This window comes from Natator depressus, chromosome 9 (assembly GCF_965152275.1).
Source record: "Natator depressus isolate rNatDep1 chromosome 9, rNatDep2.hap1, whole genome shotgun sequence".
In the NCBI taxonomy this organism is placed as follows: domain Eukaryota; kingdom Metazoa; phylum Chordata; order Testudines; family Cheloniidae; genus Natator; species Natator depressus.
Window position 1 is genome coordinate 15,411,965 of NC_134242.1, and position 15,998 is coordinate 15,427,962.

General features: G+C 40.2%; 1 protein-coding gene across 1 annotated transcript in view; it reads right to left on the reverse strand.

Moving 5' to 3' along the window:
• FNDC3B (fibronectin type III domain containing 3B) overlaps positions 1-15,998 on the reverse strand; it is a 355,800-nt gene that overhangs the window by 257,785 nt on the left and 82,017 nt on the right. Inside the window, exon 3 of the mRNA XM_074963564.1 lies at positions 10,499-10,574. Within this exon, the coding sequence (XP_074819665.1) occupies positions 10,499-10,574 (76 nt within the window). The remainder of the gene's footprint in view (positions 1-10,498; positions 10,575-15,998) is intronic.

A 15,998-nucleotide genomic window follows, 5' to 3' on the forward strand; every position in this document is an offset into this window, starting at 1 on the left:
AGGTAAACTTCCAGTTGTAACATCCCTCTTAATGCAAAGTTAATAGACAACATCAACACAGCAGAACAATCAGCAGTGAAAGTATGAAATTGACATTTTGTGTAACTTCACCCATAGTTCACCATCAGTTCTAAGAGAGACTGAAAAATTTTGCTTTTGCTATGATAGGGCAACACAGTGTTGGTGCACAGTCACTGAATCCCATAAATATCTTGCTACATGTAATATATACCAGATTTATTCAGATATTCTAAGACAGTACTGGTATTTAAAATGTGGTTTCATTTAAAATATATCTGGGCCCTACATACTAAAAAAGTCTAAATTTTTAGGGAAAAAACACAAAAGGCCAAACCCTTACTGGACAAATTTAAAAGTTTCAATTACACAGCCGCCTCCATGTCATTAACCAGTGACTTACCTCATGTACACACACACAAATAGGACAAGACTGAAACTGAACATCTTCTATCGGAGCTATATATCTTTAACAATCAGGTGATGAATTCCCATTAAGAAAGGGAAACCCCTCTGAGAAGCAAAAAGTATCCAAACTTCTCCAAAAATGGCACAAAAGTAAGTTACTTTAAAGTCTGAGACTTTCAAAGGAATATTTATGCTATTCAAACTGTTATAGCAAATGCTCAGAGGGTGCTATAAGCAATTTCTCAAACACCAGAGACATAAATGTATGTCTCCTCTTTTGTTCTTTTAAAAATATTAACAGGTTTATTGAACAACTACACTTTCCAATGTTTTAAGACAGATATTTCAGAGATTTAAATTCTACAAATTTTTTTTCACATGAATTTTTTCCTTTAATATTTTGAAAAGGTCTTTAGATGCATTAATATTTTTCTGCACTTGCCAGTTTTTATTTGTTTTTATTTATACATTATGATTATGTTGTACAGTAGGGACAAATAAGATGATACACCCATGTATGATTAAAGATAAGAATCAACAGGTCAAAGGTTTTGCATAAGTATTGCATAAGGAAAGCTATCCCAGAATAGGATATCTGAGCTTAAACAGAGGATTCTAAAATCCTTAGAAAGCAATACAAAAATGTTTTTTATTGAGATAAGTAAGTCTCTATAACCAAAATTAGATACAGCTGCTAAATGGACATGTGACACAATGTAAATAAAAGCGTTCGGATTTCCTGAATGGGAAATGTGGAAGTGGGCCTGTCATAGATTAGTTACATTAAATCAAAGTGCTATTAAAACAGCTCACCCAGTTTAAACTGATTAAGAATGATACAGCATATCATAGGCAGTGCTTCCTAATTTGCACATTGGTTAAATATGAATGCATTCCATTTACAAACAGATCTTCAGAGAGCATGTGGCAGCTCAGAAAGCAGAAATAAACAGTTTCAACTCCACGTAGAACTATACAATCATGAATTGACTTGACTGATACCTTTTTATTCCATGCAAAACACAGGGGCTTCACCACTGCCACTCATCTTTGGCGGTCTCTTGCTGCAGTCTTAGGTTCTCCCCGTGTCATTTTAATGATTTTCAGTTCTGCTTCTGTTGTGCGTTTCCAAGTTGTCCTTGGTCTACCTCATCGCCTCTTGTCCTAGAGATTCCAGTCCCATGCCTGTCTTGTTATGTTGTTCTGGTCTTTCCTCCATGCGTATCCTAGCCACCTCCATTTTTGTTCCCTGATTTCTTGTCCTATCAGTTTCTGTTTCATCCTCCTTCAAAGCTGTTCATTTTTTATTTTTTCTGGCTATCTGATGTTGAGGATTTGTCTCCAGCAGCTGTTTATTTTAAAAAATTGAGTTTATATAGTAAGGTCTTGATTTTACAATAGTGTTAAGTATTCAAAGTTTAGTTCCAGGGACAAGATTTCTGTTTCTTCAGCTCGACTTTAGGGTTGCGAAAGTATGTCTTGTTTTCGCTATTTTAGCTTTAATGTCTTCATCTGTTCCACCTGTTTTGCTTATGATGTTGTCAAGATATGAGAAGTGTCGGACCTCTTCTATGTCAGTCCCAGAAAGTGTTATTGATATTTCTTGTTGTGTGTTGATTCTCATAGTTTTTGTTTGCTCAGGGTTGATTTTCAGCCCTACTAACTGTGCATAGGTCAGAAGATAATTTGTTTTTGCAGCATATCTTTGTGGGAATGAGAGAGCAAGTTGATGTTGTCTGCAAAGTCGAGGTCTTCTCTAGCTGCTGTGTGAAAGTCCATTGTATACTCCTTGGTTGTTCTGTGGTCTCATTACCCAAGCTGTTACCAGTAGGAAGGATATGGGTGACATAAGACATCCTTGCCTGACACCAGTAGTTAACCTGAATAGCTTAGTCAGTTCTGTATTATGAATTGGCATGTCATATTTTCATAGAGGCTCTGAATGATATTCACAAATTTCTGGGGGATTGCACAGTGGCGTAGCAACTTCCATAAGACTGTTCTGTCCACTGTGTCAAAGGCTTTTTGGAAATCTAGGACAATGATGTATAGTGGTGACTGCCATTCGATTGACCAGCCTATGATGATATATACGGTTACTATGTAGTCTACTCACGGTTTCTCCTGCCTGAGTCCTTATGGTCTTCTTGTAGCCTTAAATCTACTGCTTTCTTTAGTCTGTCTAGGATAAAGTGTGTAAGTATTTAACTATGGAAGGACAGCAACTGAATGCCTGTCTAGTTTTTACACTGACTGAGGTTTCCTTTGTTTGGCAGCTTCACTATAATGCATGGAAAAATAGCCATAAAGTGGCTCCAGGAAAGTCACACCAATGTAATGGGTAATAACGTCTGCCCTCACGATTGGGACCATATTCATCTTCAGAACCACAATCTACTTTGTGTTTTCCTGTCATTCGTAATTTAAAACAAACCAAAAAAAGCACATCAAACAATATACAACAAAAGTTTCTTGGTGCTCTCTCAGCTGAGTAGGCTAGTATTTTGTGAATCTGGCACGAAAGGATAATAAACAAGTTTTAGAATGTCTCGTTTCAGAAAAGTTCACTGACATTTAATGACAATGCTCTAAGATTTGCCATTTCTCAAAATTTAAATCATAGTTATATAATTATCTTAATGACAAATTCTACCATGAAATAGGCTCTCTCCATCCCCCCACAATATTCTTTGAGGATGGAAAAATAAACAGAAGCTGTGATCAATAATTTTAGAATGCATCTGGTCAGCACTTTAACAAGAGGATCAGGCAGTTTAAATACCATAAACCATTATTCCGTTTTAAGCCTCAGTTTCACGCTTTAATCAATAAAACAATACTGCTAAGAGACAAACATTCTTCCTGCAATTTAAGACTTGATCATAGTAATGACATGGTCAAAGCCAAAATCAGGGACATTTCACATGGTCTTGTATCAAGGCATTGGATTTTACTCTCTAGTACTACACTTTTAAGAGTTAAGATCTTCCAAAGGAGGGGTCAATATGTCAATCACACAGTTGAGGCTGCAGCAGTGCCATAAATTGACCTTTTAATTCATGAAGAGAGTGACAGTATGGAAGTGAAAGGGCATGAGATCTTTTAGTACTGATTAACAACTGTTTTCAATTTCAAGTTAGCCCACAGCACAGTCACAGAGCCAAGTGAGGTCAAAAGAAGACAGGTCCGACACTGCCACCAAGTTTCAAAACTGAAGACTAGAAAAGCAAAAGGTAAAGAACAAGGTTCTCAACAAAAATATAATGAATGTTCCAATCCTGTAAAATCTTTCTAATTGGATTACTTATGTGTGTTAGGATTAGTCACAGAAGGAAGGTTTTCCAAGGTTAGGCTTAGAGAAAAAAAGAAAGGCAGAGACAGATGCCCCAGCTTTAAATATGCCTATGGGGTCTCCCACACTGAACACAGATCCAATCACATTTAAAAAGCAAAAACCTTAAACAGACACTTTTCTGGATTTGTAAGTAAAGAGCCAGAAAAAGAAGAAACTGTCATTTAAGGACAGCTCAAACACTACAGCAGTCATTGGCTTGTTGAATTGGTTCTGACACCACTATTGTGCCATTGGTGCAGAGAAACGTCACACAGCAGGAGACGGGATGGCTCAGACAATACAGATTTAGGTGTAGCTCACTGGTTCAAGTCTAGCCAAGTTCAGCAATCATTGGTATCTGATTATTCCGTGCCTTACTGTAAAAATAAAGCAGCGGACTCAGTGGACCTCTTGGTGAAAATGTGTATATGTTACATCAAAAACTATCATCAGAATGGGCATCCTTGTCAGCAAATTCAGGAGCATCTGCCCCAGACCTGTCTCCTCTCCAAAATAAAATCTTTGATATCTTCTCATGAATGTCTAGTGTCAGCTCAAGATCAGCAGGGCTAAAACAGAACTCTTCATCTCCTCTCCCAAGGCCTCTCCCCACCTCCTTTCTTGATCAAAGTGGACAACAGCACCATCCTGCCTGTCACTCAGGCCTGTAACCTGGGTGTCATCCTCAGCCATCTCACATCCAGGCTATGTCTAAATCTTCCAGATTCCTTCTGCATAACATCTCTAAAATATAGCCTTTCCTACCTATCCACACAGCTAATTTTCTCATCCAGGCTCTCATCATCTTGCATCCCAATTATGACAACATCCTTTTCTCTGGTCGTGACAAATTCAAATTTTGCCCTGCTCACATCCACCCAGAATGCTGACGAAAAGATCACTCTGCTAGCCTGTGGCTTTGACCAGGTCACCCCTCTTTGTATCCCTCATTCGCTACTGAAATGTTGACTCCTACCTCCCATCATTCCACTATGCCCATTCCACTATGCCAGCTTCCTTCGCTCACTTGTTAAATTTTCAAACAAGCACCTTTGTCCTTTCTCCCATGCTGCTGCCGCTCACACTCAAGAGGTGCTCCCATAAACATCTGCAAAGCTACCTCATTATCCTCCCTCAAATCCCTCCTCTGAAGTGATGCTTACACAAAACTTGACAGGCTGCTGATGTACCTATCATCCTGATCATACTGTCTCATTGTTTCCATGTACTATGTCTGTCTGTACCCAGCTGTTGTCTCTTGTTTTATACTAAGATTGTAAACTCTTTGGGGCAGGGATCATCCTTTTCTCCCCCCTGTTTGTACAGCGCCTCGCCCAGTGGTCCATAAGTGAGGCTCCTACGCACTATGGTAATACCAAGACTACCTCTATGAATACTGATAGTTTAGATTCAAAAGCAGTATAAAGAGCAGTGTATAAGGTTTTGTCATAAAAGGTTTATGTAACAGTATCTGTACACTACACTACAAAAGGTTTTTTCCTCCCCCCTGCTCTCCTGCTGGTAATAGCTCACCTCTCCTGATCACTCTCATTACAGTGTGTATGGTAACACCCATTGTTTCATGTTTTCTATGTATATAAATCTCCCCACTGTATTTTCCACTGAATGCACGCAATGAAGTGAGCTGTAGCTCACGAAAGCTTATGCTCAAATAAATTTGTTAGTCTCTAAGGTGCCACCAGTCGGAGAACACTTCAATCTCTTTGGTCACTCGATTACAGACCTAAAAGTTGCAATTCTTCAACAAAAAAAACCTTCAAAAACAGACTCCAACGAGAGACTGCTGAATTGGAATTAATTTGCAAACTGGATACAATTAACTCAGGCTTGAATAAAGACTGGGAGTGGATGGGTCATTACACAAAGTAAAACTATTTTCCACTGAATGCATCCGATGAAGTGAGCTGTAGCTCACAAAAGCTTATGCTCAAATAGATTGGTTAGTCTCTAAAGGTGCCACAAGTACTCCTTTTCTTTTTGCAAATACAGACTAACACGGCTGCTACTCTGAAACCTGACATAAATGTGTGTGTTTCTTTAGCATTTGCAGGGCAAAACTTCCAATTGCAATTTCCAAAACCATACTGTATAAATATAGGAGTGATATTCTAAACGTATTTTAACACAAAATGCTGATAAGTGTTAAGTGGCAACCAAACACTATTAGCACAAATACAATAGCAACAAACTACTGAAAACACTAAGAGGCTCCAAATGACTTCATTTTAATGGGATGTCTGTATAACATTTTGAACAAGAAAAATATTAAGTAGTATACTGATAAAAATGGAAAAAATGCAAAGTACCAACCAGTATAAAGTGCTGTGTCCCAAATAAAAGGATTACTCAGCTTTATTAGCCTGTTAATTCTCTTGTAGGTCCTCCCCTTATCACACAGCATGTTGACCATTAATCTTAACAAGTGGTTTTAGATTACTCACACCAAACAAGCTGTAGCTACAGTACTTTCACTTGTATTATTAAACTAATTAATCTAAAAAGTGTTTCCATATAAAAGAGATAAATAAGCACATCTGGAAACAAATCAATAGAAACTGCAGAACAGTGTTCAACTCTACTTTCAAGATCAACAAATAACAGTTTTTAATGATAATTTTTAAAACTGATTTTAAAACGTCACAATCACAACTGGAACTGGCACAATTTATCCTAATTTTATTTCTTATGATAGATTTGCAGTTATGGAAAAAGTGATGCAATCAATTGATTGTGACCTACTCAAATTAGAAAAGCAAAGCATTTAGGAGTAAACCCTCCATTGGTGTAGCTCCACTGACTAAAGCATCTGTTCTAATTTACATGAGTTGAGACTCTAGACCCGCTTTTTAAGTTCAATTGTGCAAATTCAGTTAGCTCCCAGACCCTTTGCCTTTAGAGACCTGGAGGATCAATACCTAGTTTAAGGCACAAGCAAAAGTAGGTTTGGTGGTCCTACTCCACTCTATTCATTCATATAATAAAATATCCCTACAAGTTGGCACAATTAATTGTATTGGAATCCATTCTGTAAATCAGGGTTGAACAGTGCTAGTACAGCTGTTTAGAGAAACTTTCATAATGCCTAGCTCAAATCATTAGGTCCTTACTTCCATGAGCATTAACTTTAAGCGAACAAAAATACCCAGCCTCCAGCTGATTTAATGAACATGGCTCACATGTGTATGATTGATAACACTACATTTCCCAGACCACAGAAGCATCACACGCAGTAATGGTTTTACAGGAGTGAACTCTGCCTAATAATTTCTCTCATGTACACTATTAAACACAAATGTGCTCTTCTTCAACATCAAGCATGAATATTTTCTTGACAAAACACTTTTATAGTGTCCATTGCAAGGAAAATCCCACCTGACATTTACCTTTAAATTTACATATGACTCTCAAAGAAACCTATGGTGTAGAAAAGCTGGAGTGTAGGACAGGAACTTGTTTAGAATCTATAATTTCTTTATAGGATCATTCTTCTAAATGCTAAAGCCATAGAGTTGGTTACATGATTTTGTAACAATCCACTTTAACTGATTTAGACACCGAAATGGGTAGTCTGCGTTTGGCACATGGAGATAGAGACTGACCCCATTACCTGTACATATGTAGTGACATCAGCAACAGAAGATAGGGAGCCACAGACTTAGAGATGCCAGCATTCTCCACAAAAAGAGTAGAACATGTAGAGGAAAATCTTGATCCGGCATTGGGAAAGTTATTTGAAAATTGTCCTGTTTTTTACATAGTCTTTCCTACCCATTATGACCTCACCTGGTCTTTTATGCAGTCAAAAGTGTCCTGTGCAGATTTGAAATCACCACTCTAGTATGGGACTAACGCACGCCTACACAACTGCCAATACACTGCCATGTAATTTTGCAAAAAGAAAAGGAGTACTTGTGGCACCTTAGAGACTAACCAATTTATTTGAGCATGAGCTTTCGTGAGCTACAGCTCACTTCATCGGAGATTCTACTGAATGATCAGCATACTGAGAATGCTAACAAACATCATGAAGAAATCAAAACATTTAAAAATGCATATATGTATACACCAAATATTGGTGAAAATGGCTATGAAGTATAATTGTTATGCTAGGTCCCTTAAATGATCTAAACCAGTGGTTTCCAAACTTGTTCCACCACTTGTGCAGGGAAAGCCCCTGGCAGGCTGGGCCGGTTTGTTTACCTGCCACGTCCGCAGGTTCGACCGATCACGGCTCCCAGGCCAATGGGAGCTGCTGGAAGCGGCGTGGGCCGAGGGACATACTGGCTGCCGCTTCCAGCAGCTCCCATCGGCCTGGAGCTGCGAACCGCGGCCACTGGGAGCCGCGATCGGTCGAACCTGCGGACGTGGCAGGTAAACAAACCGGCCCAGCCCGCCAGGGGCTTTCCCTGCACAAGCAGCAAAACAAATTTGGAAACCACTGCTCTAAACCATTTCCCTTTAAACTTGGAGGTAAAAATCAATGTGCTTTTGTTAGACAATTCCTATGCCCTAGAGAAAATGTATGTTCTTCTTAGTCATATTAGATAGAGTGTCAAGCTGGCTAGAAACCTCAACTTGTTTAGTACTTCATATAAGCTGTTTATAACAGCAAGGCTTTCAGAATAGTTAGAGACCTCCCAAAACTGCAATAAATATTACCAGACAGGGGAAATAATTTTGTAAAAATGACAGTAGTCATAAGAAAGTTTTGATCTATTAATTTCAGTGTCTGCATAAATTACTTCATGCACCTCTAAATGAGCCGACGACAAATTGTTTAGAAACAATTTGGCTTCTATAGCATACTGTATAATTTCTGTGTTTCTCCTCGATTCTTTATCACTGTAAGCCTGGGTAGAAATGAGTAATTGGACATGGGTGAGGCCTCATTTTTTGGGAGACAGGATTAGCGGGTAAATGAATCAGCAGGCTGGAAACAGAAAGTTGGTAAGATAAGGGGAAACACCCAGGGAACCAATTACAATAAACAAGATAACAATGGAGAAGATAGGTCTGGAAAGGAAGATGAGGTAAAGAGTAAGTCATGCACGGCGAGAGATTGGTTCCTACAAAGTGACCAAGCCAATCCCCAAAAGTGTAATGCATGTAACGTGTAAACATGTATAAAGGAAGAGGTTCGCTGTGTCACTCTGGATATGTGGTATATATACCCCTTATGCCCACTCCCTATGCTTGAATCTGATCAACTCAGCGTAGTTTTGCTATATGCCAAATAAAGAAAAGTGAGTGACGAGTCAGGAGCTGAACTGAGTTATTGGGGAACTGAGTGGAAAAGGTCCCAGGGAAACCCCAACAATCACTAGAAACACTTGCATGTAAACAAAATCATTGTTTCTTAGGGCTAGTCTACACTGGCAATGCTAAGCCGCTGCCGCGGCAGTGCTTTAACATGCCTTGTGTGGTCGCGGCGCAGTGCTGGGAGCTCTAAAAAAAAACCCACCTCCACGAGGGGCATAGCTCCAGCACTGAGGCACCGTTTACACCGGCGCTTTACAGCGCTGCAACTTGCTGCGCTCAGGGGGGGCGGGGGGGGAGGGTCCACACCCCGGAGCGAGACAGTTGCAGCGCTGTTAATTGCCAGCGTAGACAAGCCCTCAGACACCCATTCAGTCCTGTTGCTTATTCCCCATCTGATTCATAATCCCATTTCTGATATCAGAACTGGCGGCTGTGGAAATGAAGATGTCACTGACTGAGAATTATGGCCTCAAGTGAGAAATAAGAGAGAAAAGCAAATTCACTCTTATTAAGCAAAGATCCTGCTTTCCTGTAAATATCGCTAGTAACATAGAATAAGGAAAGTACTATAAAAAAAGAGGAAACTGATAAATATTTGGCCTACATGTAGATAGTTGATCTTATCCAGCAGCAAAACCAAGTAGAAAGCCTTTTGCATTCAAATATTTCTCCCTCATGGGGAAGTCAAGCAAAAATTAATCATTCCAAACATTTAATCAACACTGCCAGGTTAAAAAAAAATATTTCAGAAAACGGAGAAGTTCCTTACCTGGGTTAGATTTATTAATGTATTATTATCTTAGACGATAAAATATTTTAGTTTTAGTAATCCTACTTTCCTCAATGTGGACCACATACTGGACTAATACATTTCACTTTATTTTGATAGTTAATTTCTACATACTTTTCACTTTCTGCTTCTTACGCACTACTATAAAACAGCAAGGTCTGGGCTGCAAATACTCTGAAGGATTATGCATTAGTTAAAAATGTTTCCACCTGAATTTTTATTATTATATTAATTAACGTAGATATGTCTATTGATCTTAGGTTTTGCAAAAGATTACTTTAAAAAGTGAAATGCTGAGGAGTCACTTTTTACCTAGTAGCATCCATTAGAATTTGTAAAACTCCATGATTCAAACTGAGGCACTGAATTAAAACCAGTGTTTCAATAAATCCTACAACATACACAGTAATCCTATACACAGCCTCCCACTCATAGCAGTACACAGCTTTGTGGCACAGCATTTCACACTCCTGTATGAGTTATATATCCCTAACTTTTCACAAAATAAAGCCAAACAAATCTGTAGACTCATGTGTACTATATTTTACTTTTTTAAAAATTAAACAAAGGTAGATATAAAGAAAAACCCATGACTAACCCACTGAACACACACATTTAGGGATGCTCCATTTTCGGAAGGCTATTATTTAGAAAAAAAAATCTCTTACCTTGAATGCACTGAAGTGTTCCATCCTCAGCCCTTATTGTAAAGGTTTCGCCTGGATTAACTTGAACCAAAATGACCTGCCAAAATAAATATATTCATTTCAATCTAATGCTCAAATCTCATTGGGTATATTCATTCCAAACATTTTCTTACCTAAAATATGCACTAGACAAGATGTAAAGAGTAAAGCAGGCTTGATTAGCCACAGCTTTGGGTACTAGCAGAGTCCTGGAATTAGTACAGGAATTGAAGTTTGTCTAAATCACTAAATTTATTCTGAAAATAACAATATTACCCAAAAGGGCTGGAATGTAAAGATGAAAGCTGGAATTTTAGGCCCCAGGCCTGCAAATTCTTAAGCAAATGATTGTTTTATTGCACACAAGTCATCCCATTGAAGTCATTGGGCTGCTAACTTGCTTAGAATTCAGCAGATGTGTCTTTTCAGGATTGGCACCTGAGAGTGGATATTGCAGGACAGTCTGAGTGACATATTTTGGGCCATATGCTTTTTCCACAGGAGTAATAACTGCCTCACTGTATCCAACCTGGGACCCATCCAACATGATAAGAGATTCTGGCCCTTTGTATTTGTTTTTACTGAAAAGCATCCAGGCATAAATGGGAATGGGTGCAGTAAAGTACATGAGCAAACAATTTACACTATTAAGAATAAATAATAAGCATTTTAGAATGAAAGGCTAGGTCCCACTCCTGGTTTCCCACTGCTCAAGCCACCAGATAATGGGAATGCTACAGGGACTAGAGAAGTATCCTAAGGCGTAATACTCACTGCCCCTCTCTGCTAACTGTACAGAAAAATTGTTTCAGAATGTGCTGCATTTGCTGTTTTACTCATTTCCAGACACAAATGTGGAAAAAAGGCTATTTTTATAGTGAGGCTGTAAAAGAATGTTTACACTACATGACTTAGTAAGCAGCAATATCCTGATCACAATGTGGGGCTGTCTGTGTTTATTTTAGTCAGCCTCTAATAAGGGTTGTCCCTGATAGCAGAACACTCATTGACTTCAATGGAAGTTCCCTGCAGATCAGACCCTAAATCAATACAATCATTCTTAGTACCAGTGTGGTTTTAAACTAATATACAATTTGGAGTCTGTTTGCCAACCATTGTGTGGAGTTTTGGTGTGCACAACCTCCGCTGATATCAGTAAGACTCACATGGCTAAAACACCAGGTCATGTTTTGACAACTTACCCTTCAGGGTCTCATCTTTAAAGAAATGTTTTATTTGGAATAAGTTGACGTTTTACCACATACTATATATTAAACGTGTTACATACACAATACTTTATTTCAAACATAATGTCCAATAGTCTCAGAGTTTGCGGTTATTGTAGTCACGTAAAGAGAAATTCTCATTATCATTGAGCTAGAGATATTATCTGATATGAAAAATTCACTTCTGGATCCAGATTTTGATCACTCAAAATTCAGGATTACTTGGATCCAGAGTTTGGCTCAGCCTAGTATGGAAATTGAGATTCTGAACCAGCCCTTAGGTTCTGGGGTGTTTGGTTCCAGCATTTTAGTCTAGGCCTGTCTGCAATATGGATGCTAATTAAAGGATACTATGTCATGCTTTTTGAAATCTAAGTTAAAGGCATACCATAAAATAATTACTGAATATATGAGACTTCAAATTACAGTAATCCTGCAGAAGCCCACTGTCATGGTTAAATTTTTAACACATAAATTATAAGTCAATTAAAGAAATGACAATATGTGAGCCATTATTTTAGGTTTGCAACAATAGTTGCCTCACAGAACATTAATTAAAGTGGAGTTGAGCCAGTAGACACAGATAGGGTTGACAACATTGTAATTTTAAAAACCTGACATTCCAGCAGGAGTGCCAGAACCTCCCCTGCCCCACCTCCTCCTCCAGGAGGCCCCATCCCTTCTCCCACCATCCCACCCCTTCCCTGAAGCCTGGCCCCCATTTGCCCCTCTTCCCCTCCATCGCTCGCGGCTTTTCAGCACTCCCCCGCTCTTCCCCTCTGCCCGGGTCAGGAGGGACTCGCCTGCAGAGCTGGGGCTGGGAGCTGCAGCCATCCGGCACCTCCCCTACTCACAGCAACTGGAATTCGGGTGTCCAGTCAGTAGATCTGACCGAACACTATCAGGTCCCCTTTTGACCAGACTTTCTGGTCGAAAACCAGGCACCTGGCCACCTAGACACAAGCCACAATAAATGGTTTGGAGGAGATAAAAATAGAGAGACAAAAGCCATTCCACCCATAACCTGTGCAAAGCAACACTTAAAAACTGTTGCTTTTCTGCCTCTGAATAGAGGTGAATAATTCACAAGAGGGGGTGCTTACTTTATTGCCAAAGAAATCATGCAGAGCAAATGGATGGGACTGGATCAAGAAAATAGGGGCCTACACACAGGAGTGAGGCAAGGCAGCAGGCAAAGGGTCCATCATCATCAAGATCTTGTTACTCCTTTTATGCATAGGGTTTTTAAACAGTTGTTTCCGGATAAGCTATTTATCTGGCAATATAACATGGTAATGAGTAGATTAAGGTGAATCAGGACATGGATCCACTGAATTTCTGGGGGGGCCCTAGACAGACCCCCATCTCCTCAAACACACACCCTGAATTAATTAATCTCCCTCTTACCTCCACGTCCTTATCCTTCTCCCCAAGTGAGGCAGCCTACACAGACCATGCCCACTCCAGCCAGTGGCCGCCTGACCACAATCAGCTGTGCAGTGCACTTCCCTTACTTCTCTGCCTCTAACTCCTGTGTCTAGGTCTCTTTGGACTGCAAATCCTGATATTCCACAGGAACCGCCACTAATCCATCCCTGACCATGTTCACTTACATTCTGCCATTAATCTTTTAACTCAGCAGAGTTATGTTGGTCCATAGACTTACTAGTGACTATTATTTAAGATGCAGGAGCCTTTGAGACAGTCACTTTTACAATGTCAATCATCCATCAGTCAAAATGTCCACATTCTAATAACGTGAGTTTTGTTTTTTTGGCAATTAATGCATTTGGAAAATTACTGCTTTTGAATTTAAATTTAAAAAATACCAAACATTTAACATTAAAGCTGTGTTCCCAACAGCATCTCTAATCGATGACACAGTTAAATAAAGCTGCAGTACCCTTTTCTTAATATGCAGGTCCTCAGTGACCCAATAAACTGTGCTACTGAAGTAAAGGAAAGAAAATACCACACCCTCACATTTCCCTTTACTGTTTATGGCAGCTGCTTATGGTCATATTATAGGAAAACATTCAGAACACGCTTCTTTAGCAGTCACACACTTACAAATTCACAATTGTACAGGAGGCCTTAGGCAATTCAGAATGTGCAGGTGAATAGAACCTATTGATTGCCACCATGCTTCAGTGAGATTAATGACTGGATGAGAAGCTTTTCAGCATCCTGTTAAAATACTACATTTCAAGCTTTTACTTCCTGCAATATACATTGTTTCTGAGTTGCTGTGGTAGCCTGATTGTAATCTAGAAGTCACCTCACTGTATTAGCCAAGCTTCAACATCCTAACAATCAATCTCACTTAAATGCAAAATTCAACATCATCTCAGTTTTGCTAGTTCATTTGACACCAACAAGGTGTCATCAAAAGAAGACAGCTTATTGTCCGAACATGGGAGGGAGGCTGTTGCAGACTCATTGCCTTGGATGAGGGGAAAAGCTGATGACTCTTCCCTGACAACCGACATTAATGAGACGGCAACAGGCCTTGCATCATACAGCAGTAGTACAGTTAGTCAGAGACACTTTTGTATCATGTGAACAAACCCTTCTTTTCTGCTGCAAAGCAGACATCAGTGTTAAAAGTTCTCAAATACAGAATATGAAACACAGAATCTCTGTTCAGACCAAGTTGTTTTTTTCTAGGACTCATTTACTCACTGAAATATTACTTTCCCTAACCTCCAAAGTGTGGACAGTTACTTTCAACACACATGGGGATAATCTGAGATGTCAGTTTTTTCTTGTAGATATTGAGAGACGTTTAAAAGAGAAGGCCATTAAAGATCAATACCAGGAGATTAAAATCATTATAATGGATTCAAAGATGTACTGCTGAGGTAGCTATTTGTATGATGATCTATACAAACAAAATAAATATACACTTTATAACAGTTTGAAAGACATCTGATGAAAAATAAATTAACATTACCAAAGATCTACACCAAAAGAAAACAAGAGCCAGAAGTACAGGAATAGTCATTCAACATTATAAGTTTTTTGAAATTTACAGTGATTTCTATTAAAGTTTAACATGACTGGAAAGAATTTCCTAGGACTGAATCATCCACAAAGGTGTAAATCCAACATCTTTCATTTTAGGCCTTGTCTACACTGGCAAGTTTGTGCACAGTAAAGCAGCTTTCTGCTCTGTAACTCTCAAGCCACTTAGTACGCAGGAACTGCGCAGTTGTAGCACTGTAATCCCCCCGCCCCCCCCCGACGAGAGGCATATAGCTTTCTGTGCCAGAGCTACAGCGCCATGGTGCCAGTGTAGACACCCTGGTTGATTATAGCGCTGCAATTGGCCTTCGGGAGGTATCCCACAATGCCTGTTCTCGCCTCTCTGGTCATTGGTTTGAACTCTACTGCCCGGCCCTCAGGTGACCACCCGGCAGCCCCACCCCTTAAATTCCTTGGGAATTTTGAAAGTCCTCTTCCTGTTTGCTCAGTGACACGTGCAGTGGTCTCAGCGTATCTTTCCAGGTGACCAGGCCTGCTCCACGCACCAGGTGAGCCCCCGCTTGGAGCAATGTCAAGCTGCTGGACCTCGTCAGCATTTGGGGAGAGGAGGCTGTCCAGTCCCAGCTGCGCTCCAGCCATAGGAATTATGATGCCTACAGACAGATTTCACGATGCAGGACAGAAAGGGGCCATGACCGGGACACATTGCAGTGCAGGGTCAAAGTGAAGGAGCTGTGGAACGCCTACCACAAGGCGTGGCAGGCAAACCACTGCTCTGGCGCTGAGCCCACGAGCTGCGAGTTCTACAAAGAGCTGGACACATTACTCGGCAGCGACCCCACCTCCACTGCGAAGACCACTGTGGATACTTCAGTGGCTCGCATGCCAGTCGAGAGTGGACCGAGCCAGGAGGAGGAAATCTTGGATGAGGAGGAGGAGGGGGAGGGGGACCCAGAGGCAGAGGATGATGCGGAGGTCAGTGATGCATGCAGCCAGGATTGCTACCGATCGGTCACTAACCAGTTCGGAGTGGGAACTGTGTTGGGCTTGTGTTGATGGAACTGTGCTGGGCCATTAATCCTATCCTGTTCCGAAAGGCCATGACTCTGGGTAACGTGCGTGACATTGTGGATGGCTTTGCACAAATGGGCTTCCCTAACTGCGGAGGGGTGATAGATGGCACACGTATTCCAATTCTGGCACCAGACTACCTAGCCATCGAGTACATTATTCACAGGGGGTATTTCTCAATGGTTCTCCAGGTGCTTGTG